General features: G+C 38.3%; 4 protein-coding genes across 4 annotated transcripts in view; 1 reads left to right on the top strand and 3 right to left on the bottom strand.

Moving 5' to 3' along the window:
- Positions 1-459: 459 nt before the first annotated feature.
- On the bottom strand, positions 460-3,535 carry LOC307149980 (ADP-ribosylation factor 4-like). Its single transcript, XM_079856674.1, has 6 exons — positions 3,247-3,535; positions 2,976-3,056; positions 2,769-2,878; positions 2,616-2,687; positions 2,394-2,519; positions 460-972 (listed from the first exon to the last, which is right to left on the bottom strand). Exons 1-6 carry the CDS (start codon positions 3,311-3,313, stop codon positions 886-888), a joined length of 543 nt encoding a protein of 180 aa, XP_079712800.1. The 5' UTR covers positions 3,314-3,535; the 3' UTR covers positions 460-885.
- Positions 3,536-7,947: 4,412 nt separating this feature from the next.
- Positions 7,948-13,021, bottom strand: LOC307149979 (ADP-ribosylation factor 4-like). Its single transcript, XM_079856673.1, has 5 exons — positions 12,772-13,021; positions 12,510-12,590; positions 12,297-12,406; positions 11,982-12,179; positions 7,948-8,660 (listed from the first exon to the last, which is right to left on the bottom strand). Exons 1-5 carry the CDS (start codon positions 12,836-12,838, stop codon positions 8,571-8,573), a joined length of 546 nt encoding a protein of 181 aa, XP_079712799.1. The 5' UTR covers positions 12,839-13,021; the 3' UTR covers positions 7,948-8,570.
- Positions 13,022-13,705: 684 nt separating this feature from the next.
- On the top strand, positions 13,706-17,142 carry LOC307150778 (ADP-ribosylation factor 4-like). The gene is made up of 6 exons (XM_079858304.1): positions 13,706-13,854; positions 14,059-14,139; positions 14,231-14,340; positions 15,211-15,282; positions 15,378-15,503; positions 16,990-17,142. The coding sequence occupies exons 1-6, from the start codon at positions 13,788-13,790 to the stop codon at positions 17,074-17,076; spliced, it is 543 nt and encodes a 180-aa protein (XP_079714430.1). The 5' UTR covers positions 13,706-13,787; the 3' UTR covers positions 17,077-17,142.
- A 274-nt stretch (positions 17,143-17,416) lies between these two features.
- dennd6a (DENN/MADD domain containing 6A) overlaps positions 17,417-25,149 on the bottom strand; it is a 36,992-nt gene continuing 29,259 nt past the window's right edge. Inside the window, exons 11-19 of the mRNA XM_079858303.1 lie at positions 24,722-24,817; positions 23,455-23,549; positions 22,837-22,902; positions 22,606-22,670; positions 22,433-22,522; positions 22,026-22,079; positions 21,818-21,927; positions 20,653-20,830; positions 17,417-19,721 (exon numbers count right to left, since the gene is read on the bottom strand). Of these exons, the coding sequence (XP_079714429.1) occupies positions 19,590-19,721; positions 20,653-20,830; positions 21,818-21,927; positions 22,026-22,079; positions 22,433-22,522; positions 22,606-22,670; positions 22,837-22,902; positions 23,455-23,549; positions 24,722-24,817 (886 nt within the window). The 3' untranslated portion in view covers positions 17,417-19,589. The remainder of the gene's footprint in view (positions 19,722-20,652; positions 20,831-21,817; positions 21,928-22,025; positions 22,080-22,432; positions 22,523-22,605; positions 22,671-22,836; positions 22,903-23,454; positions 23,550-24,721; positions 24,818-25,149) is intronic.

Here is a 25,149-nt window from a genome sequence, read left to right as displayed (position 1 = left end):
TATCTATCTGTCTGTCTGTCTATCTATCTATCTATCTGTCTGTCTATCTATCTATCTATCTATCTATCTATCTGTCTGTCTGTCTATCTGTCTGTCTATCCTCCCATATATCTATCTATCTATCTATCTATCTATCTATCTATCTATCTATCTATCTATCTATCTATCTATCTGTCTGTCTGTCTATCTGTCTGTCTATCCTCCCATATATCTATCTATCTATCTATCTATCTGTCTGTCTGTCTATCTGTCTGTCTATCCTCCCATATATCTATCTATCTATCTATCTATCTATCTATCTATCTATCTATCTATCTATCTATCCATCCATCCATCCATCCATCCATCCATCCATCCATCCATCTATCATAATTGAAAAAAATATTTATCATGCATTTTTCTATTCTGTTTAATAAATATTTTTATTTAATTTTTAAAATGAGAGTGAAACTAATGTTTGTAAATAAATACAGCATTTATTCCATATATTTTAAAGGCACAGATCAATATTACAGGCAGACATCAGCTCGTCCAGAACACACACACACTAACACAAGTCAAATATGACTTATAACTGTGGTACATTAACAGTACATTAAATACAGTAGTAGAACAAAATAGTAGTGCATACGTAGTACAGAAGTAATGCATAATTCATAAATTCAGTCATATACAGTACATTCTGTATTTGAAAGGCACATATTGAAGGTAGGCAAGGCCATGAACATTAGAAGCAAAAATAGGCCAAATGATTTTATGTGGTAAATTAACTATACAGAATTTACTGAACTAGAATTATATATAAAGATATTCCATGACTTTCTCAAAATAAAAAAATCAGACACATAATATACACATATTTAGTGTATTTTCTTCTGTAGCGTTTTATCGTTTGGACAGTTGATCCGAGAGCCAATCCAGTCCTTCATATAAACCTGAGCCTTGAACCGCACATGTGGCCTGAACGAACCACTGAGAGAGAGAGAGAAACACATGACCTCACACATCATCATCTGCATTGAGTGTGTGTGTCGCTCACTCACCTGTCTTCCTCTCAGTGTGTGTAAACCCAGTGTGTGTGTCGCTCACTCACCTGTCTTCCTCTCAGTGTGTGTAAACCCAGTGTGTGTGTCGCTCGCTCACCTGTCTTCCTCTCAGTGTGTGTAAACCCAGTGTGTGTGTCGCTCGCTCACCTGTCTTCCTCTCAGTGTGTGTAAACCCAGTGTGTGTGTCGCTCGCTCACCTGTCTTCCTCTCAGTGTGTGTAAACCCAGTGTGTGTGTCGCTCACTCACCTGTCTTCCTCTCAGTGTGTGTAAACCCAGTGTGTGTGTCGCTCACTCACCTGTCTTCCTCTCAGTGTGTGTAAACCCAGTGTGTGTGTCGCTCGCTCACCTGTCTTCCTCTCAGTGTGTGTAAACCCCATGTGTGTGTCACTCACTCACCTGTCTTCCTCTCAGTGTGTGTAAACCCAGTGTGTGTGTCGCTCACTCACCTGTCTTCCTCTCAGTGTGTGTAAACCCAGTGTGTGTGTCGCTCACTCACCTGTCTTCCTCTCAGTGTGTGTAAACCCAGTGTGTGTGTCGCTCACTCACCTGTCTTCCTCTCAGTGTGTGTAAACCCAGTGTGTGTGTCGCTCACTCACCTGTCTTCCTCTCAGTGTGTGTAAACCCAGTGTGTGTGTCGCTCGCTCACCTGTCTTCCTCTCAGTGTGTGTAAACCCAGTGTGTGTGTCGCTCACTCACCTGTCTTCCTCTCAGTGTGTGTAAACCCAGTGTGTGTGTCGCTCACTCACCTGTCTTCCTCTCAGTGTGTGTAAACCCCATGTGTGTGTCACTCACTCACCTGTCTTCCTCTCAGTGTGTGTAAACCCAGTGTGTGTGTCGCTCACTCACCTGTCTTCCTCTCAGTGTGTGTAAACCCAGTGTGTGTGTCGCTCGCTCACCTGTCTTCCTCTCAGTGTGTGTAAACCCAGTGTGTGTGTCGCTCACTCACCTGTCTTCCTCTCAGTGTGTGTAAACCCAGTGTGTGTGTCGCTCGCTCACCTGTCTTCCTCTCAGTGTGTGTAAACCCAGTGTGTGTGTCGCTCACTCACCTGTCTTCCTCTCAGTGTGTGTAAACCCAGTGTGTGTGTCGCTCACTCACCTGTCTTCCTCTCAGTGTGTGTAAACCCAGTGTGTGTGTCGCTCGCTCACCTGTCTTCCTCTCAGTGTGTGTAAACCCAGTGTGTGTGTCGCTCACTCACCTGTCTTCCTCTCAGTGTGTGTAAACCCAGTGTGTGTGTCGCTCACTCACCTGTCTTCCTCTCAGTGTGTGTAAACCCAGTGTGTGTGTCGCTCACTCATCTGTCTTCCTCTCAGTGTGTGTAAACCCAGTGTGTGTGTCGCTCGCTCACCTGTCTTCCTCTCAGTGTGTGTAAACCCAGTCTGTCTGTCAGCTCAGAGACGGTCATGGCTTTGGGTAAATCCTGCTTGTTAGCGAGAACTAACAGAACAGCGTCTCTCATCTCGTCCTCCTCCAGCTGAAAAGGTTCAAATGGATTTGATGCACGTACACAATATTACATGCAGACTGTGATTATACTCGTGTGATATATCTGATGATATAGATGACGTACCATCAGTTTTAGTTCCTCTGCTGCCGTTTCAATCCTGTCATGATCACTGCTGTCCACCACAAAGATCAGACCCTGATCATACACACACACACTGAATGTTCTGAACTTTCAAAGCTATAACTGCATAATGACACGTTCATGTTAAACTCTTACCTCAGTGTATTGATAATAATATTTCCAAAGACCTCTGATTTTGGTCTGACCACCGACATCCCACACAGTGAAAGAGATGTTATTATAATCTACTGTTTCAACATTAAAACCTAGAGAGGAAAGAATTGGATATTTAATAAAAAAGATCAGACAGTCCACATAAGGCAAGACAAATGTATTTATTTAAATATATAATATTTCTCTTACCTATAGTTGGAATGGTTGTGACAACTTCACCAAGTTTGAGTTTGTAGAGGACTGTGGTTTTCCCTGCTGCATCCAGACCAACTTGAAGAAGAAATATTTACATTTATTCCACAATGGATTCATAAGTAAAATAATCATAGACGTATTTCAGCTTATTAATATGCTCATTTTTTTCCCCGTGGCCAAAAATGATTTAAGAACATGTCATGATAACAACAATAAGGGCTAAACTGTAAGACTTTAAACTCAAAGTGTGGAGACATGTACTCACCCATAAGCAATCTAATCTGCTTTTTCACAAAGAGGCGAGAGAAAACACGGGAGAAATAGTTACCCATGTTTAGCTACAAAAGACAGAACAGCTGGTCTCTAGAGTTTGGTGAAATAAATACGTGTCACTGCCTATAGTTAAAGGCTCGTGTAGGTAATTGTGTGTGTTCAGTGTGTGTGAGAGTGTTTATATAGGCTGTTTGCTTTCGGTTTGACTGACAGCTCAACACCGCCACTCTCACACAAGACGCGCGCAGTTTCTCTCGCGGCAAATCCAACGCGTTCGATATGACGTCACGTCATCATCACGTGACAAAACAAACTTTTTTTAAGCCAACACAACAAAACGTACTTTTTTTTTTTTTTTTTTTTTTTGGTCAAATTTGAAGTTAGCTCACTTGAATGAAGTAAATAAATGTGTGGCAAATATGAGCAGAGCGTCTGGTCAGGCATACATAGTTGCTGTGATTGCTAGACCTTCACCATAACACTGTGTGATATATTACAGGGCTGGAAATGGGGGGGGGGGGGGACGCGGGGGGACGGAGTGGGGGGAGTGAATTTCGAGGGGGGACGGCGTTCCAGTTGAAAAAAAAAATGGTTATATTATTATTATTATAATTTTTTTTTTTTTTGTGGACATTGTAACGATTACTATATTTTATCTACAATATAATAGCTACATAAACGTAGCACATGATAATAAAAACTTAGAGGGATATTGATATTTATCAATGACATTCTGTAAAATTGGCTGCGCTATGTCGTCTTTTGTTATTGGCCAATGCCTGCAGACTGCAGCCAATGGAAATGCTTCTCTATCAGTGCGCGTCTTTCTTACTACTCACAGAACTTCACAACAGACCGCTTGAGGTAAATAAATAATATTGGATGATGAACTGTAATATTGTTCGAAAATCTGAATAGAAACCGTTACTTTAACAGATGTCATAACAGAAACTTTCGTATGGGTAAGCTGTATTAGCTGAAATGATCCGGTCTAAAATAAAAATAAAAATGGCCATCTTAAAATTAACCGGTTGTTTTGTTCGAAAAGAGCTTTTCGGATTTCGAAATCGAATTTCCGTTACACGTATCTAGTAAAAAAAAAAAAAAAAGTGACAGATCCAGAAACGCACACTGTAGGCTAATCCAGAAATACATGCGTGAGATGCACAAAACAGCCACGGCGCCAGGATTCCAGTTTTGAATGGGCCAGACCAATTGTGGTAGGCCTTAAATTAAAAACGTTAAATTAAAAACGTTATCCAATCACTGTTTAACCTAAGAAAAATTACTGACTAATATACTGTTATATTATCTGTAAGTACATAATATAGATTTTAATAGCTTGATGCTCTTTGAATATTTTGTTGCATTGTAAAAAGTTTCGGTGCATAGGACGGAACTATCCACGATCGCTCTCCATGGTTCTGACCAAAGAAGAGCGCTTTGGAATCTCCTTTACGCATCGCATCATACCTGGCGTTGTCTCTTAGTGCGCTACGAAGACTCTTGAGGTATAACTTAACTAAAGGTATGCTACCACTAAAGGTAGGCTATACCATTGCTAGGCGTCTTCAGGGCTATCATCCACTCGCGAGGCAGAGGCGCTGGCGCCCTCCTAGCAACGGCGCTGGTCGCGAGAAAGATTACATGGATAAGAGTTTTTTTTTTTTTTTTTTTTTTGTAGAAAGACTCTTTTTAAAAGATTTTCGTTTTGTATAAATTGTATCTTAATTTTGATCAATGTTTTATCAAACAATTAGGCTACCTGTATTTAATAAATAAGAAACAAATAGCCTATATAGCAGACAATGTAATAAGATGCCGGCACGATCACTTGTATTTCACGTGAATGGAGGGCGCCGAAACTCAGCTTGTGCCTCACAGATTTTAGAAATATAGGCTATATATTATAGAAAGCTTGAAATGTCTACTTTTAAACGAAAATATTCAAAACCAAAAGAAATAGGCTACTCTCTGATTATGAAATCCATATGAAGTGTGCATTTCTCTCTGGCGTTCATGGCGAGTCCGCATCGTCAACTTCATCTTTGCAGCGACACAGAAAACACCAGTTTATTAATAAACAATTAAATATCTCCATGCTAATTTAGACACATTCATAATCATTACTTTTACCGGTTCTTTGTGACGCTCATTATCCTGTGTAGGCTATATAGCCTATTTAAGTAATTAAAATAATATACGATTTGTCCACGAATGGCTTTATGAAAAACTACTAGTCGACTAGAAAACATTTTTTAGTCGGAGGCAGCCCATATTCCGCATATTTTCGAGCCAGGCTCAGGCCATTCTGGGTTGAGCGAGCGACCCTGAGCGGAATGAGCGAGCGGAGCGAATATTCAGAAATGCGCTCTCCGCTCACGAGCTCTGATCGGAACAAACCCGAACCACTGCTGAACTTGCGCAGAAACATCACAATAGACATAACCAGCTTTTTAAATTTGTTTTTAAAACTAAACAAGACTATTTTAGCACAATGATGAGCTTATTGCCGAATTTTTATAATTCTTGACAAAATTAGAATATATTAAAAGTTTTTTCTTTTTGAAGAAAGAATGGTGAAGCTGCTCTCTCTTACATAATTTGTTAAAAAAAAGATAAATCAGCTACATCAAAAACAAAATTGTATTGATATAATAATGATTTTAGAAATGTCTAAACTTAAATCTAAAAGAGATAAAACACATTGAGTAATCCTCTGGAGCCATAGTGGTTGTAGGTAAAACTAGTCTTTGATCATAAAAGTTTTTGTTTTGGCAAATAAATAATAAAAATACCATAAATCCCCATAAAAGACTGAGTGGCAGCATTTGTTTGAAAAACACATAAAAAGGGAAAGAGCTTTAAGATTGACTGCACAATTAGATTTGACAACAAATCTGAAGTAGCCTATATTCTTTACAGAATGGCGAAAGCTACGCAAATGGATCACTGCAATTCTGAATTCCAGGCAGTGAAAGGTGGATTTGCAGTTATCATTTTGAAAAAATATGGGTATTTAGGGGTAAATTTATGAAAAACACAACGTTTTGTTTTTATTATTTGCAATAGCCGACCCCAGGGGGTAAAATGAAACATAAAATAAATAATTTAGATAATTTAGTTAGTATTGATTATAAAGGTTTTTAAACATCTGAAAGGTCATCTAAAGCCAGATGACCTCTATTTATTTTTTTATTTTTTTCAAAATAGAGTCCGCCCAGTGAATTTTGCCCATTTCCACCACTATATATATATATATATATATATATATATATATATATATATTATTGCTTTAATCAACAAAACAATACTACATACAATTTTAGAGCCAGGGGAGCAAACAAAACACACACATAAAAAAATAAATTAAAAAAAATCATAATAATAATAAATCACAAAAATACAAGACCTTTGTATCAATCAACGATTTTGAAGGCAGTACACAAATTAACAGTCTTAATAACTTTTCCATTAGTACTAGATTGAATAGTAGAAAAGTAATTTTAGAATTCATTAAGGAATACTGAAAAGGGGCTTTATGTTAGAAAACTTTCACTTATGGATGTGAAATTTGACTAATAAAATTAACAGATTAATTACAAAAGCCTCCTTAATCTCACTGTTATTACTTTGAATATCCAAAAATTACATTTTCAAAATGCAAAACAAAATTAAATAGTACCTTTTCCTTAATAAACATAGACACCTCATACCATAACTTTTCACAGAAAATGTTTCCAAGGGCAAAGAGCAAAAAGAGCAACTTACATCAATGTCTTTCTTAAACTACTAAGGAAATGTTTGACAGGGCAGAATTTGAAAGGAAAGAAACTCAAACAGGTTTGGAACAACTTGATGGTGAGTAAATGATGACAGATATTTCATGTTTCATTGGGTGAACTATCCCTTTAACATTCCAAGATATTTGAGCAATTAAATCTGTTACTGTACAATAACAAAACAATAAAATAATACAAAACACATTATCCAAATAACAAAAGGTGGCATAAAACAGTCCAGTGCACATAACCGATAAAGAAAAAGATACCATTTTTGTTTTACGATATTTTGCCTTAAAAGTAGACCCATACGACAGTTTGACATTGGTATATATATATATATATATATATATATATACAGTGAGGAAAATAAGTATTTGAGCACCCTGCTATTTTGCAAGTTCTCCCACTTAGAAATCATGGAGGGGTCTGAAATTGTCATCGTAGGTGCATGTCCACTGTGAGAGACATAATCTAAAAAAAAAAATCCAGAAATCACAATGTATTATTTTTTAACTATTTATTTGTATGATACAGCTGCAAATAAGTATTTGAACACCTGAGAAAATCAATGTTAATATTTGGTACAGTAGCCTTTGTTTGCAATTACAGAGGTTAAACGTTTCCTGTAGTTTTTCACCAGGTTTGCACACACTGCAGGAGGGATTTTGGCACTCCTCCACACAGATCTTCTCAGATCAGTCAGGTTTCCGCACAGATAAGAGAGGAGAGAAGTTTGGGCAAGGCGGTGTCCTGTGATCTTTCTTTGAGATCTTCTCTCCAGATTAGTGAGATTTCTTGTTTTAAAGTGTGCTTGTTCTGTTTGCAAGCACAGATTGATTGTTTCTGCACTAAAACATGCATTAATTTTGCAATGTATTTATTAAATGAGAATGAAATATAGGAATATTGATGTTTGTTAATAAATACATCATTTATTGGAGATATCTGAAAGGCACAGATGTATATTACAGGCAGACATCAGGTCGTTCTTTCAAAGTGCAAATACAACAGAACACACACAAAAACATGACAAACTTTCTTTCAAAGTCCATAGAAGAATGATATAGTATAACAAATCACTTTTTCAAGACTAACAATCTAAAATATACAGTTTTGATTTAACATTAATAAATCAAAATGCTTTTGAGATAATAAACAGTTGGAGGATGTTATAATATATACAGTACATTCTATTACAATGTATTTTCAAGTATCCGTCCACAAAACCCCCCAATAAAGTGTTAAAGCAACCATGAAATCATGGACAATTCTTGTTGTTTATGGAATAGGCCTATTACAGTTTTTATTATAAGTGATGTGTCCGTGCACATCAAATATTTTTTTTTTAAAGTTAATCTTTAATCAAATTAACTTCCCCTCCCCGTTGCAGAGACATCTCTTCTCTTCTCTGGTGACGTGTTCAAGCCTGGCCCAGTTTGTTCTTGTTCCAGAAGGCGTTTCACTCGGATATACGTCACAATAAGGAAGATTTGTTTCGCAACTTCCATTTCATGTCGACTTAAATCATGAATTATTGTTGTTTGGACAGTTGATCCGAGAGCCAATCCAGTCCTTCATATAAACCTGAGCCTTGAACCGCACATGTGGCCTGAACGAACCACTGAGAGAGAGAGAGAAACACATGACCTCACACATCATCATCTGCACTGAGTGTGTGTGACGCTCACTCACCTGTCTTCCTCTCAGTGTGTGTAAACCCAGTGTGTGTGTCGCTCACTCACCTGTCTTCCTCTCAGTGTGTGTAAACCCAGTGTGTGTGTCGCTCGCTCACCTGTCTTCCTCTCAGTGTGTGTAAACCCAGTGTGTGTGTCGCTCACTCGCCTGTCTTCCTCTCAGTGTGTGTAAACCCAGTGTGTGTGTCGCTCGCTCACCTGTCTTCCTCTCAGTGTGTGTAAACCCCATGTGTGTGTCACTCACTCACCTGTCTTCCTCTCAGTGTGTGTAAACCCAGTGTGTGTGTCACTCACTCACCTGTCTTCCTCTCAGTGTGTGTAAACCCAGTGTGTGTGTCGCTCACTCGCCTGTCTTCCTCTCAGTGTGTGTAAACCCAGTGTGTGTGTCGCTCGCTCACCTGTCTTCCTCTCAGTGTGTGTAAACCCAGTGTGTGTGTCGCTCACTCACCTGTCTTCCTCTCAGTGTGTGTAAACCCCATGTGTGTGTCACTCACTCACCTGTCTTCCTCTCAGTGTGTGTAAACCCAGTGTGTGTGTCGCTCACTCACCTGTCTTCCTCTCAGTGTGTGTAAACCCCATGTGTGTGTCACTCACTCACCTGTCTTCCTCTCAGTGTGTGTAAACCCAGTGTGTGTGTCACTCACTCACCTGTCTTCCTCTCAGTGTGTGTAAACCCAGTGTGTGTGTCGCTCACTCACCTGTCTTCCTCTCAGTGTGTGTAAACCCAGTGTGTGTGTCGCTCACTCACCTGTCTTCCTCTCAGTGTGTGTAAACCCCATGTGTGTGTCACTCACTCACCTGTCTTCCTCTCAGTGTGTGTAAACCCAGTGTGTGTGTCGCTCGCTCACCTGTCTTCCTCTCAGTGTGTGTAAACCCCATGTGTGTGTCACTCACTCACCTGTCTTCCTCTCAGTGTGTGTAAACCCAGTGTGTGTGTCGCTCACTCACCTGTCTTCCTCTCAGTGTGTGTAAACCCAGTGTGTGTGTCGCTCACTCACCTGTCTTCCTCTCAGTGTGTGTAAACCCCATGTGTGTGTCACTCACTCACCTGTCTTCCTCTCAGTGTGTGTAAACCCAGTGTGTGTGTCGCTCACTCACCTGTCTTCCTCTCAGTGTGTGTAAACCCAGTGTGTGTGTCGCTCGCTCACCTGTCTTCCTCTCAGTGTGTGTAAACCCCATGTGTGTGTCGCTCACTCACCTGTCTTCCTCTCAGTGTGTGTAAACCCAGTGTGTGTGTCGCTCACTCACCTGTCTTCCTCTCAGTGTGTGTAAACCCAGTGTGTGTGTCGCTCGCTCACCTGTCTTCCTCTCAGTGTGTGTAAACCCCATGTGTGTGTCACTCACTCACCTGTCTTCCTCTCAGTGTGTGTAAACCCAGTGTGTGTGTCGCTCACTCACCTGTCTTCCTCTCAGTGTGTGTAAACCCAGTGTGTGTGTCGCTCACTCACCTGTCTTCCTCTCAGTGTGTGTAAACCCCATGTGTGTGTCACTCACTCACCTGTCTTCCTCTCAGTGTGTGTAAACCCAGTGTGTGTGTCGCTCACTCACCTGTCTTCCTCTCAGTGTGTGTAAACCCAGTGTGTGTGTCGCTCACTCACCTGTCTTCCTCTCAGTGTGTGTAAACCCCATGTGTGTGTCGCTCACTCACCTGTCTTCCTCTCAGTGTGTGTAAACCCAGTGTGTGTGTCGCTCACTCACCTGTCTTCCTCTCAGTGTGTGTAAACCCAGTGTGTGTGTCGCTCGCTCACCTGTCTTCCTCTCAGTGTGTGTAAACCCAGTGTGTGTGTCGCTCACTCACCTGTCTTCCTCTCAGTGTGTGTAAACCCCATGTGTGTGTCACTCACTCACCTGTCTTCCTCTCAGTGTGTGTAAACCCAGTGTGTGTGTCGCTCACTCACCTGTCTTCCTCTCAGTGTGTGTAAACCCCATGTGTGTGTCACTCACTCACCTGTCTTCCTCTCAGTGTGTGTAAACCCGGTGTGTGTGTCACTCACTCACCTGTCTTCCTCTCAGTGTGTGTAAACCCAGTGTGTGTGTCGCTCACTCACCTGTCTTCCTCTCAGTGTGTGTAAACCCAGTGTGTGTGTCGCTCACTCACCTGTCTTCCTCTCAGTGTGTGTAAACCCAGTGTGTGTGTCGCTCACTCACCTGTCTTCCTCTCAGTGTGTGTAAACCCCATGTGTGTGTCACTCACTCACCTGTCTTCCTCTCAGTGTGTGTAAACCCAGTGTGTGTGTCGCTCACTCACCTGTCTTCCTCTCAGTGTGTGTAAACCCAGTGTGTGTGTCGCTCACTCACCTGTCTTCCTCTCAGTGTGTGTAAACCCAGTGTGTGTGTCGCTCACTCACCTGTCTTCCTCTCAGTGTGTGTAAACCCAGTGTGTGTGTCACTCGCTCACCTGTCTTCCTCTCAGTGTGTGTAAACCCAGTGTGTGTGTCGCTCACTCACCTGTCTTCCTCTCAGTGTGTGTAAACCCAGTGTGTGTGTCGCTCACTCACCTGTCTTCCTCTCAGTGTGTGTAAACCCCATGTGTGTGTCACTCACTCACCTGTCTTCCTCTCAGTGTGTGTAAACCCAGTGTGTGTGTCGCTCACTCACCTGTCTTCCTCTCAGTGTGTGTAAACCCCATGTGTGTGTCACTCACTCACCTGTCTTCCTCTCAGTGTGTGTAAACCCAGTGTGTGTGTCGCTCACTCACCTGTCTTCCTCTCAGTGTGTGTAAACCCAGTGTGTGTGTCGCTCACTCACCTGTCTTCCTCTCAGTGTGTGTAAACCCAGTGTGTGTGTCGCTCACTCACCTGTCTTCCTCTCAGTGTGTGTAAACCCCATGTGTGTGTCACTCACTCACCTGTCTTCCTCTCAGTGTGTGTAAACCCAGTGTGTGTGTCGCTCACTCACCTGTCTTCCTCTCAGTGTGTGTAAACCCAGTGTGTGTGTCGCTCACTCACCTGTCTTCCTCTCAGTGTGTGTAAACCCAGTGTGTGTGTCGCTCACTCACCTGTCTTCCTCTCAGTGTGTGTAAACCCAGTGTGTGTGTCACTCGCTCACCTGTCTTCCTCTCAGTGTGTGTAAACCCAGTGTGTGTGTCGCTCACTCACCTGTCTTCCTCTCAGTGTGTGTAAACCCAGTGTGTGTGTCGCTCACTCACCTGTCTTCCTCTCAGTGTGTGTAAACCCAGTGTGTGTGTCGCTCACTCACCTGTCTTCCTCTCAGTGTGTGTAAACCCAGTGTGTGTGTCGCTCGCTCACCTGTCTTCCTCTCAGTGTGTGTAAACCCAGTCTGTCTGTCAGCTCAGAGACGGTCATGGCTTTGGGTAAATCCTGCTTGTTAGCGAGAACTAACAGAACGGCGTCTCTCATCTCTTCCTCCTCCATCATCAGTTTTAGTTCCTCTGCTGCCATCTCAATCCTCTCATGATCACTGCAGTCCACCACAAAGATCAGACCCTGAATCATACACACACACACATGCATAGTCGACATTTTGCAAATAAAACGACATTTGGGCAAATATAGTAAACTGCAAAATCAGATTGCACTTAAATAGAGATAAAACTCTGTTACCTTTGTGTTCACATAGTAATGTCTCCAGAGACCTCTGATGACACTCTGACCGCCGACATCCCACACCGTGAAGGAGATGTTTTTATACTCAACTGTCTCAACATTAAAACCTAGAGAGGAGAATCATGAGCAGTTAGACATGACATATAGAACAAAAATGAATGCAGAAATTGATAAATGATGGTTTAATATGTTTTGCTTTGAGTTTCTTACCAATTGTTGGAATAGTTGAGACAACTTCACCAAGTTTGAGTTTGTAGAGGACTGTGGTTTTCCCTGCTGCATCCAGACCAACTTGAAGAAGAAATATTTACATTTATTCCACAATGGAAATGCACAAGATTCTTAATCTGAATGTTTTCTAAAAAAATCACATATTAATTAGGGCAAATGAAACCATAGAGAAATAATAGTTTGTTTATGAATCAAATAATAAGAGTAAAGTACATTTTGAGGGGGAAAAACATGTACTCACCCATAAGCAATCTCATCTCTTTTTTCTTCAAGAGACGTGCGAAAAGGTTAGAGAAGAAGACGCCCATTTTTAAAGTGCTGATGAAAAAGCTGTTTGTTGTATTCAGTGAAAATAAATGTCCAGAGGAAGAGGCTCAGATTTCTAGTGTGATGTTGGTGTGAGTGTGTGTGAGTGTTTATATAGGGTGTTTGCTTTCGGTTTGACTGACAGCTCAACACAAGACACGCGCACTTTCTCTCGCGGCAAATCCAACGCGTTCGATATGACGTCACCTACGGTATCACGTGTCTAAAAGCAAATCTTGTTATGATGTAAAGTTTAAAATCTCTTAGCCGAATAAAGATTTCAGAAGTTCTGTAAATCTGACGAGGATCATGTGCGATTTTTTTTTTCTCCTTCAGGCATTGTAAACATAATTTCTGAAGCCTAGCCCGCAAGTTGAGTTTAAATTCACATTACATAGCATACATCCCTACTATTGCTTCTATTTTATGTTTTGATGCATAAAAATGGTTGTTAAATTAAAAAATCATAGCTGTTTAGCAACATTTTTGCTCAGAGTTTGAGACATTCTGTGGTGGAAATGTCACCCTTAATTTAATATGATTTTATATAACAAGTACAAGTACAAAGTACAAAGTACAACACACATAATATATATTTTTATGTAAAATAAAATAGCGCTTCACTGATACTGTCTGTTTGATCAACAAAATAATAACTCTTGTCTCGTTCCTATTTATTTATATTTTCTTTTACTGTCTATGATTATTTTGCACTTTGTTTTGTCACGTGAGGTGACGTCATTTCGAACGCGTTGGATTTGCCGCGAGAGAAGCTGCGCGCGTCTTGTGTGAGAGTGGCGGTGTTGAGCTGTCAGTCAAACCGAAAGCAAACAGCCTATATAAACACTCTCACACACTCTCACATCTTCACACTCGCAATCTGAGCCTCTTCCTCTGGACATTTATTTTCACTAAATACAGCAAAAAGCTTTTTCATCAGCACTTTAAAAAATGGGCGTCTTCTTCTCTAACCTTTTCGCTCGTCTCCTGAAGAAAAAAGAGATGAGGTTGCTTATGGGTGAGTACATTTATTATTTATAGAAAATGTAAAACTTTACTCTTTGATTCTTATTCAGTTTTTAAAACAAGTATCTAGTGCACTGCAAACAGATGCATATTAATTGATACGTGAATTTACTAAAACTTCAGAAAATATTCCAGTTATGAATCTTGTGCATTTTCATTGTGGAATAAAATACATAATACATATTTCTGTTTCAAGTTGGTCTGGATGCAGCAGGGAAAACAACAGTCCTCTACAAACTCAAACTTGGGGAAGTTGTCACAACCATTCCAACTCTAGGTCAGACATTTCAGGTCAAAAAAATGTTTATTGTTTATTATATTTCATAGGTACTGAATCACTGATAGTGACCGACTCTGATTCTCTCTAGGTTTTAATGTTGAGACAGTTGAATATAAAAACATCTCCTTCACGGTGTGGGATGTCGGCGGTCAGGACGTTATCAGACGCCTCTGGAGACATTACTATCGGAACACTAAGGTAATTATGTGTTCAGTTCAATATCTACAGTACTGTGCAGAAGTCTTAGGCATGTTAATATGGTTTTAAGTCAGTTATTTATATCTTTTGCTGTAGTGTGTCAGTAGGAAATATCAGTTTACATTTCCAAACATTGTTTTTGCCATTAATTGTAATAATCCAGTGAGATGTGTGTATGCACAAGGAGTCTGACAACAGCCGGTATGATCTGATCTCACCATCATCGAGTCCGTCTGTGATTACATGAAGAAACAGAAGAAACTGAGACAGACTAAATCCAGAAGAACTGCGGGAACGTCTCCGAGACGCTTGAAGAAACCTTCCTGCAAAGCTTCCTGAAAAACTATGCGCAAGTGTACCTGGACAAAAGCCGTTTTAAACGCAAAGGAATAAATAAATTCAATAAATAAATTCAATTTGTGATTTTATTTTTGAAAGCATTCTCACTTTACAGCATTTAAGTGCCAGTGCTTTTCACTGTAGCTTTGCAGGAAGGTTTCTTCAAGCGTCTCGGAGACGTTCCCGCAGTTCTTCTGGATTTAGTCTGTCTCAGTTTCTTCTGTTTCTTCATGTAATCACAGACGGACTCGATGATGGAGAGATCAGATCAGACCGGCTGTTGTCAGACTCCTTGTGCATACACAAATCTCACTGGATTATTACAATTAATGGCCAAAACAATGTTTGGAAATGTAAACTGATATTTCCTACTGACACACTACAGCAAAAGATATAAATAACTGACTTAAAACCATATTAACATGCCTAAGACTTTTGCACAGTACTGTAGATATTATTTTAGCACTTCAAATCTAACCAACTGCTTTTTATGAAATGCCCTGAACAAAGTGTGTGTGTGTGTATGAACAGGGTCTGATCTTTGTGGTGGACAGCAGTGATCCTGAGAGGATTGAAACGGCAGCAGAGGAACTAAAACTGATGGTACGTCATCTATATCATCAGATATATCACACTAGTCGAGTATAATCACAGTCTGCATGTAATATTGTGCATCAAATCCATTTGAACCTTTTCAGCTGGAGGAGGACGAGATGAGAGACGCCGTTCTGTTAGTTCTCGCTAACAAGCAGGATTTACCCAAAGCCATGACCGTCTCTGAGCTGACAGACACACTGGGTTTACACACACTGAGAGGAAGACAGGCGAGTGAGCGACACACACACTGGGTTTACACACACTGAGAGGAAGACAGGCGAGTGAGCGACACACACACTGGGTTTACACACACTGAGAGGAAGACAGGTGAGTGAGCGACACACACACTGGGTTTACACACACTGAGAGGAAGACAGGTGAGTGAGCGACACACACACTGGGTTTACACACACTGAGAGGAAGACAGGTGAGTGAGCGACACACACACTGGGTTTACACACACTGAGAGGAAGACAGGTGAGTGAGCGACACACACACTGGGTTTACACACACTGAGAGGAAGACAGGTGAGCGAGCGACACACACACTGGGTTTACACACACTGAGAGGAAGACAGGTGAGCGAGCGACACACACACTGGGTTTACACACACTGAGAGGAAGACAGGTGAGAGAGCGACACACACACTGGGTTTACACACACTGAGAGGAAGACAGGCGAGTGAGCGACACACACACTGGGTTTACACACACTGAGAGGAAGACAGGTGAGTGAGCGACACACACACTGGGTTTACACACACTGAGAGGAAGACAGGTGAGTGAGCGACACACACACTGGGTTTACACACACTGAGAGGAAGACAGGTGAGCGAGCGACACACACACTGGGTTTACACACACTGAGAGGAAGACAGGTGAGCGAGCGACACACACACTGGGTTTACACACACTGAGAGGAAGACAGGTGAGTGAGCGACACACACACTGGGTTTACACACACTGAGAGGAAGACAGGTGAGTGAGCGACACACACACTGGGTTTACACACACTGAGAGGAAGACAGGTGAGTGAGCGACACCAGAGAATGTCTAATAAGGGGAGAAGTTTCACTCTCAGTAAACGTCCGGCTTCTGAACTGGTTGCAGTTCCACTCTGGCTCCATATGAGGGCGCTCACAGGACGAGTGCAGAATGAATGGAGGTCTATGGCGCTATACCCCTCAAAATCCACTTTTCTCAGGATATAATTTTTTGTCTAGTAATTTGAATGTTGTATTCGAAAGGAGATGCAAAGAAATTACACATTGTTGGGTGTTAGAGTCACTTATTTGCTTTAAAAAGTCTTTTAAAATGTCAATGACGTCATACACATCGTATGACCAGAGATACTGCTTTACGGCAATCCTTCAGTCGCTTTGGTGCTTTCGCGCTCTGCACTTTCTTTTCTCTCGAGGCTTTCATTCAACTTTCGACCTATAACCCATGTTGAACTTGCAAAACCTACAATCAAATCTGAGATTTCTCAACGGGAATCGGGTGAAAGAGACAAATTTAGCCGTCTAGCCCCATTGACTCCCATTCATTCTGCACTCATGGGCGATCGCCCCCAGTGGAACTCTGGTGGAACTACAACCACAATTCGGTACAATAGAACTCAATAGGACTCAATAGGGACTATCAGACTAAATGCAGATGAGTGGAATAGAGTTGATGATGTGTGAGGTCACATGTGTTTCTCTCTCTCTCTCAGTGGTTCGTTCAGGCCACATGTGCGGTTCAAGGCTCAGGTTTATATGAAGGACTGGATTGGCTCTCGGATCAACTGTCCAAACGATAAAACACTACAGAAGAAAATACACTAAATCATAACTGAACGTATATGTCTCCAGATTTGTTTTATTTTGGGATATTCATGGAATATTGTTAAACATTCTAATGTATAATTCTAATTCACTGTATATTTAACTTAGCACTGGTGTAAATACATTATTAAATCATTTTTGTACATATCTGCCTTCAATATGTGCCTTTCAAATATCTTCAATAAATTTTGTATTTATTTACAAAATATTGTAATTATGAATTGTATTTCATTTAAAATAGACCAATCTACAATAGTTTTACTGTTCTTAAACCAAAACATTCATTACAGAAATAGATTTATGCTCAACACAGATTCATAATTGACATTTATTTACATCTGGAAAAAATATATACTTGTTCTTCATGAGGGAAACAGAACAATGAAATTCCTTCTAGGGAAAAGCTACCGAATGGTTACAGAAAAAAGAAAAAAAAAATAGTGGTTTGATAGAAAAATATTGTTTATGCTGAAACGTTGGACTGTGGTTTGGTTTACATGGTTTACAAAAAAACGCATATTCCATTTATATCATTCTATAATAATCACCACGGCAACGAATAAAACATCCTGTACAATAACTACCAATATAAATGAGCAGATCAAAAATACAGATGTTAGAAAATATCCATCAGTATAACAAACAGGCATCGTGTCAAAAGCAGTTTGTTATTAGCGTATCAGAATATACCTCTTTAAAATTCAAGCATGTTAAAATAGGTTTGTTCTTCAAATATAAAACATGAATGGTTGCCCGACAACCAGTTTTCACAAGCCTCCTGTCACACAGGCCCGGATTCATTCAACAACACGAGTCCCACAATCCCACACCACAAACCAGATAAACCGAGTGTCTTTGTCTCTCTAGCTCAAGGCACACGACAGGAAAGATGCATTTCTGGTGGTTCACTTCATGGGAATATGAGCATGTGTTTTTAGAAGTCATGATTATGCACATTTTCGAGAAGAAAAACCTTCCGTTGCTCGACACATTCCACCGATAAAGTGCAAATAACAGAAGCTCTTTCTAAAAGGTCAAACAATCATGTTTCATGATATTAATGCACTCTCAAACTACACACTTGGTCCTAAAAGAGATCGATCAAATCAAACTGAACAGAAAATCAAAGGCACAAAGAAATCGGTCAAGCAAGTGTGAAGAAAAGCTGTGTTTGGAGACTATATTGTGTTTAAGTGTTAATTTTCTGAATGAGAAGGTATACATGATATTGAAGTAGAAGGAAGACCACAATCTGGAAAGTTATAGCTAGACTAGTTCTGTGTGTTTAAGCAGCGACGGGTCATTCAGTTCAGAGAAGCTGGAGAGGAAAGGAAAACACAATGGCTTTTTTCCCTTCTGTCGTTAGTCAGTTTATGAATTAAAACTAAAAATAAATAAATGCATGTAAAACTGCACTGGTCTTTGTTGGGTCAGCCTTCATTATGAGAGTTATTGCTGTGGGGTTAAAGCCGGACACCGGTGATGATGTGCTAAGATGAAATATACTCTTCAACATGTACAGGTTAGTAGTGTTTGTCTCGGTTAAAGGAGAAATGAATTTGCCTGTTATTGCAATATTAAAGTTGACTGGCTGAATAACATTTCACCCCGAAATATAATATGTTTAGACCCATTTAGATTTTTCGCATATGACATTTTCTTGATCATTAAAGACATTTCTGCATAAATTCTGTAATGCATCATGTTTGAGTTTTTCTCAATATTCATGGTGATTCTCATTTTTAAATAATTAAGTAGTGCATAATAATGGAAAAAATATTTTAATGATATTTAACAATTTAATACTTATAGTATTAAATTCTCTTATAGTAGGAGCACTAGCTTATAGTAATGAAAATGTGTTTAATTATCATGAAAATAATCCATGCAAAATATAGTTTCTTAATTCCTCCTCAGATTGGGGTGAAATATGACCTGATTATCACAAATATAATATATATGTATTAATGGTATTTTAATGGTCTTAAAATAGGCTTTATTTTCTTGATTTTTAAAATATAATTTCTTATTCCCTCTTCCTCATTTTGGGGTGAAATATGACCTGAATATGTTTTTCGACAGGTGTCATGAGAAGAGGAAGTGATGTTCTGGTGTCACAACACAACCCGTAAAATATTTTCATTATGGAGGTGAATATGAATCCGGCCCACTCCGATCCAGTACTTTTTCCTGATTCCATCTTATAAGCGTCTTCATGTTTAAAATCAACGGGAATATTAATCTCACACAGTGAGACTCAGAATGTGTCCGTCACATGATTTCTGCCATCATTCGCCCCTCAGGCGCTCAGTCTGTGCGGTCAGACGTCTGTGCTGTTTTTATTTGGCAATGCCAGCATTGTCCGTTCAAGGGCACTGAGATCTGCAGCAGCGAGTGCACTCGGAGGAGGATCCGGCAGAAACCCGGCGGGGTCGTGTCTGTTAACCCCGCGTGAGCCCCGGTCTGGTCTGTCAGCGTTGGCTGATGGTCAAGGGCTCGGTGGTTTGTGCAAGATGCCCTGCAGGTCCTCTGGAAGAGAGAGGATGATGGTCTCGATATGGGACTGTAGTTTGGGCAGAGTTCCTGGTTTGACAGGAAGTTGATCTTTCTCGGCCTGAGTCTGAGACACAACAGGACACAAAAAATGTACAATCAATGTAGAAAATATAAAAAATGACTTTTCGAAGTTGTGAAAAGCGATGAGTTTGTGTAAGAAAAATATTCATATTTAACACGTTACAAAGTAAAGTTCTAGTTTCCGGCAAAACTAACATACGGATTCCACTAAAGTTTAAAGCGCAACTTTAGTAATGCGACGTATTGCTGATATGTGACCCTGGACCACAAAACCAGTCACATGGATCAATTTTATGAAATTGAGATTTATACATCATCTGAAAGCTGAATAAATAAGCTTTCCATTGATGTGTGGTTTGTTAGGATAGGACAATATTTGGTATTATTGGTATTATAATATTATTATTATATATTTTGGTATTACAACTATTGTAAATCTGCAAAAAACTCAAAACATTGAGAAAATCTCCTTTAAAGTTGTGCATTTATGTTGGCGATTGTGCTGCATTCACTCACAAAAATAAATGTTTTATATATTTACGGTAAGAAATCTACTAAATATCTTCATGGAACATGATCTTTACTTAATATCCCAATGATTTTTGGCAAAAAAGAAAAATTGATAATTTTGACCCATACAATGTATTGTCTATTGCCACAAATATATTTATAAATAATCTATAAAATATAAAAAATATATAAATAAACTTTTATGATGGATGGATGCACTTTTTTGAGCTTCAATCTGATGGTTGCAATCCACTGCTATTATAAAGCTCGGAAGCATCAGGGTGTTTATTAATATAACTCTGATTGTATCCGTCTGAAAGAAGAATGTCATATACACTTAGGATGGCTTGAGTAAATCATGGGCTGATTTTCATTTTAAAGTGAACTACTCCTTTAAGCTACACAAAGAAAACCCCACTCTAGAACTGTTGTCGTGATCCACACAGAATGACTGAAGCACTGACCAGTTTCTCCTTGAGTTTGAGCACCAGGTCGACCGTCTCCACCTCGGTGTGCGTCTGTATCCGCAGCTGCAGGTCTTCCTCACACAGAGCCTCCAGGTGAAGAGCTTCCAGCTTCTGCATCATCTCCTTCCTGCGGTTTCTGAACCAGCCATCGAAGTTCGGAGACCTGAGGAACTGTCTGCGCGAGGACAGACGAGAAGAGCAAAGATGCATTTAAAGGGAAACCTTTTCTATTTTACATTGAAGAAAAGATTTGTTTGGGAAGACCAATGTATTTTGAACATCCTAACTTTTCCATGATAACTGGTTACGCATTTTAAAATCACATTCTGATTGAAACTGATTTGCTAACAAATATTTCAGAGCAATTTGTGAGTGATACTGATAAGAAGCATCTCAACAGAACAAAAAGCTCACAAATCAGGATTCATTATAGAGCCGAGAATTATGTATTCATAAATTTTATATATATATATATATATATATATACATACAATATTTCAATTATATATGATATATATAAATTATTTACATTATATATAATTTATTTACATTATATATAATTAAATTAAATTATATATATTTATAAAATGATATATTTATAATATATAAATGAAAAAAAAAAAAAAATATGATACAATATAAACATTATATTATATAAAATTATATGCATTATATATAACTTATTTAATTGATGTAAATTATATATATTTTAATTGAATTTGATATAAATAAATGTATAAATTAGATTTATATATAAACTAATAAAATACATATGACACAATAAATATAAATTATATATAAATATATTTATTTATTTATTATACAATATATAAATTATATATGATATATATAAATTATTTACATTATATATATATAATTTATTTAATTAAATTATATATATTTATTTATAAAATTATATATTTATAATATATAAATTAAATAAAATATATATATGATACAATATAAACATTATATAATATATATAAAATGATATGCATTATATATAACTTATTTAATTTATGTAAATTTATATATTGTAATTGAATTTGATATAAATAAATTAATAAATTAGATTGATATATAAACTCATATAAAAAACATATGACACAATATATAAACTATATAAATATTTATTTATTAATTTCTCTGAGCGCAGCTGTACCTGTAGAGGCCGATCCAGTCTCCTTTGAGTCGTGAGGTGAGCTGAGGTCCGGCCTTCTCCAGGGTCTTCATAAACTCCTCCTGGTTGAACGGCCGCAGCTGTGGAGGACTCTGGGAAATAAGAGAAGGAACATAATAATAGAGGAATATAATAGACGTAATAAAGTTGCTAAATTAATTCTAAAAGAAAAAGAGAGAAAAAAACGTACTTTCCAGGGTGAGATGCTCTTCTGTAGAGGCATGAGACTGGCCACATAACGCTCCTGCAAATCAAACAAAGAATATTAATTATAAAATTATATCCTAAAAATGAACGGTCTGGAATTTAAAGACTTCATCACACATGCATTGACCATGTTTTTAAGGTAGTTATTTTAGCATTATTTATATACCATTTCTTAAAATATTTTAAATTAGCTTTTATTCATGCATTTAAGTAAGTTATTTTATTTAGTTTAGTTTCAGTTAGTTTACAGCACATTAATATTTTACTTTATTTCAACTTTATTTTTAAACGACAAAAGCAACTTCAATAGTTTTAGTTAATAATAACTCTGTCCAGGTGCGTGTAAATGCCGTCGCATCATTGATTTTGTATGCAAAGAAATGCTCCTACCAGTGGTATGATGAAACTCTGTGTAAGTTCCAGGAAATATCGACGCAGAATTGCATTCTGGGCCGCTGAAGGGCGCTTCTGTTGAACTCCCTGATGTTAACCACAAAAAAACTGAATTAATAAATCTGTGTGAATGTTTTAGCAGTGATATAATACACCAGAGAGACACTCACCTTCTGGAGCTGCTTGATAATGTCCTCGTCTTTGTTCAGGAAAGGTTTATATGCCGTGTAGACACCTGAGACGAACAAACACAGAGTTTTACTGATTCTTTTGTTTTTGGAAATTGTACAGTTCTGTAATTCAAACATTAACAGAAAGAAATACAAAGACCAGAACAAAAACCTACATGAATACAGAACACAATAAAATGAACTCATGATAGTTTCTCATTCAAGTCTCACCAGGTTTCGAGTCCAAAGTCTTCAGATTTTTTAGTTTCTTCACTTTCATCTGTTTAGCCATCTCTCCTTTAAAAACAATTCAGATATTTATGATAAAGAACAGAGCCAACAACCTTGGTCAAATCGTTTTGTTTTATTTTATTTAATTTTTTTCATTTGTATAAATGCTTTATTGCTCATTCCTAGCAAGCAATTTTGCATTTAAGGCGAGACACTACAGGTGAATAGGGTAACATTTTTAATTAGCAGATATCACCATGAAACTTTCCCAGTTGATTACCTACATTAAGATGAGGAAAAAATGTATCACAAGTTTTCTGTAATTTAATGTTTAAATATGCAAATTAGGCATTATCTAATTAAATATGCACCAATTTGCATTTAACGCAATCTGAGTATTGGATAAAGCCAAGTTAAAAATTATTTTTTTCATTGTGTTCACATATTAGATGGGGAAAAAATTAGATGGATATCTACTTTTGTTATCCTGTAAATCAGAATATACTGTCAATAGCCTTAAAAAATGATTTTCGCCATGTTTTTTGGAATAAAATGTTATATAAATGTATAAATACATATTCATGTACATGCATTTGATCACTACTTAAAGGTCAGAACCTGCTTGCTTCATGTCTCCGATGCGGATGATGTGAGGCCAGTGCTGGAGAGTTTTGGCGAAAAATGGGTTCGTAACTCCCAGAATGACCGAAGGCCTACAGCACAACACAACACAACACAACACAACACAACACACAAACACAAGATACGGTTACCAGAGAGCCAGTAAGAGTGTCAGATGTCCGAGCTCCAGAAATACCCTCATCCCTCGCTCGTATTGATTATACGCTCATCCTGACACTGATTGAGTTACATGCTGTGTTTGTAGGTCAAAAGCAGAAAAAACTCAAAATATCACAAACCTGTCTATACACACACACACACTATAAAACATGTTAAAATACATACTATACTAGTGTATTTATAGTAGTATTTTATACTGTATTTATAGTAGTATTATACACCAAATAAAATAATACTATAAATTATATAACAATAATAGAATGAAACAATAATTGATGCAGCGAACTGAATATATTAAAAACTAAATTAATTATTATAAACATATTTAATGAAAACAATTAAATTATACAAATAATAATATATTAACAACAAAATAAACATTACCAGAAGGAAAATATAATAAAATATAATATAAATATATATATATATATACATACACACACACACACACACACACACACACACATACATATATATATATACACACATACATATATATATATACACACACACACATATATATATATATATATATATATATATATATATATATATATATATATATATATGATAGATAGATAGATATAATTTAATTGCTTTCACTAAATGTTATGATATTTTGTTTTTGTATTATATTGTGTGTGTACAGTGAAGTGTATATACACTGCTGTTCAAAAGTCTGGGATCGGTAAGATTTATAATGTTTCTAAAATTATTCTTTTCTGCTCACTAAGGCTGCATTTATTTAATAAAAAAAAAAAGAAAACCTGAGTAATATTGTGAAATATTATTACAATTTAAAATAACTGTTTTCTGTTTGAATATATTTAAAACATTTTCAGCATCATTACTCCAGTCTTCAGTGTCACATGATGTTTCATAAATCATTATAATATGCTGATTTGCTGCTCAAGAAACATTATAACATCAGTATTTTATAACTTTATTTTATAATTTTATATTATATTAAATCTAAAACATTATGTTTTGGTTGTATTATATTTCGAGAGTGTGTGCATATATATATATATAAATAAAAGAATAAAAGACTGAGCATCACTCATCCAACACACTGTTTACTTACGGAGCTTGTGTTCGAGTGGTGTATTCCTTAAACTCACTGTCATGAATGGTGAAGTACGGCCGAAAGTCACTGCAGTAACGCAGAGGAGAGATACAACTGCACACACACACACACACACACACACACACACACACACACACACACACACACACACACACACACACACACACACACACACACACACACACACACACACACACACACACACACACACACACACACACACACACACACACACACACACACAGAGAGAGATTGCTTTGCTTTAAATTCACATCATTAACCAGCATTAAACAAGTGATCTAGAAGTCAGCATTGGCTCTGGAACCGCATTCTGCTCATATTCAACACTGTCTGAGTCTGTGGTGGGTAATGCGGTCTCTGGTGTCTCTGTACATCACACACACACACACACACACACTGCATGA

Source organism: Squalius cephalus, assembly GCF_949319135.1.
Source record: "Squalius cephalus genome assembly, chromosome: 22".
Taxonomy (NCBI): domain Eukaryota; kingdom Metazoa; phylum Chordata; class Actinopteri; order Cypriniformes; family Leuciscidae; genus Squalius; species Squalius cephalus.
The sequence above is the reverse complement of the archived record's forward strand: the minus strand, read 5'-3'. Positions and strand labels throughout refer to the sequence as shown.

Excerpts from the sequence above, each read along its gene's own strand:
- LOC307149980 (XM_079856674.1), bottom strand. The coding sequence starts at position 3,313 with ATGGGTAACTATTTCTCCCGTGTTTTCTCTCGCCTCTTTGTGAAAAAG. Across the intron at positions 3,057-3,246 it reads GCAGATTAGATTGCTTATGG|TTGGTCTGGATGCAGCAGGG; the intron begins GTGAGTACATGT and ends TTCTTCTTCAAG. Across the intron at positions 2,688-2,768 it reads ATTATTATCAATACACTGAG|GGTCTGATCTTTGTGGTGGA; the intron begins GTAAGAGTTTAA and ends GTGTATGATCAG.
- LOC307149979 (XM_079856673.1), bottom strand. The coding sequence starts at position 12,838 with ATGGGCGTCTTCTTCTCTAACCTTTTCGCACGTCTCTTGAAGAAAAAA. Across the intron at positions 12,591-12,771 it reads AGAGATGAGATTGCTTATGG|TTGGTCTGGATGCAGCAGGG; the intron begins GTGAGTACATGT and ends TTCTTCTTCAAG. Across the intron at positions 12,407-12,509 it reads CTCAACTATTCCAACAATTG|GTTTTAATGTTGAGACAGTT; the intron begins GTAAGAAACTCA and ends TCTCCTCTCTAG.
- LOC307150778 (XM_079858304.1), top strand. The coding sequence starts at position 13,788 with ATGGGCGTCTTCTTCTCTAACCTTTTCGCTCGTCTCCTGAAGAAAAAA. Across the intron at positions 14,140-14,230 it reads CACAACCATTCCAACTCTAG|GTTTTAATGTTGAGACAGTT; the intron begins GTCAGACATTTC and ends GATTCTCTCTAG. Across the intron at positions 15,504-16,989 it reads ACACACTGAGAGGAAGACAG|TGGTTCGTTCAGGCCACATG; the intron begins GCGAGTGAGCGA and ends TCTCTCTCTCAG.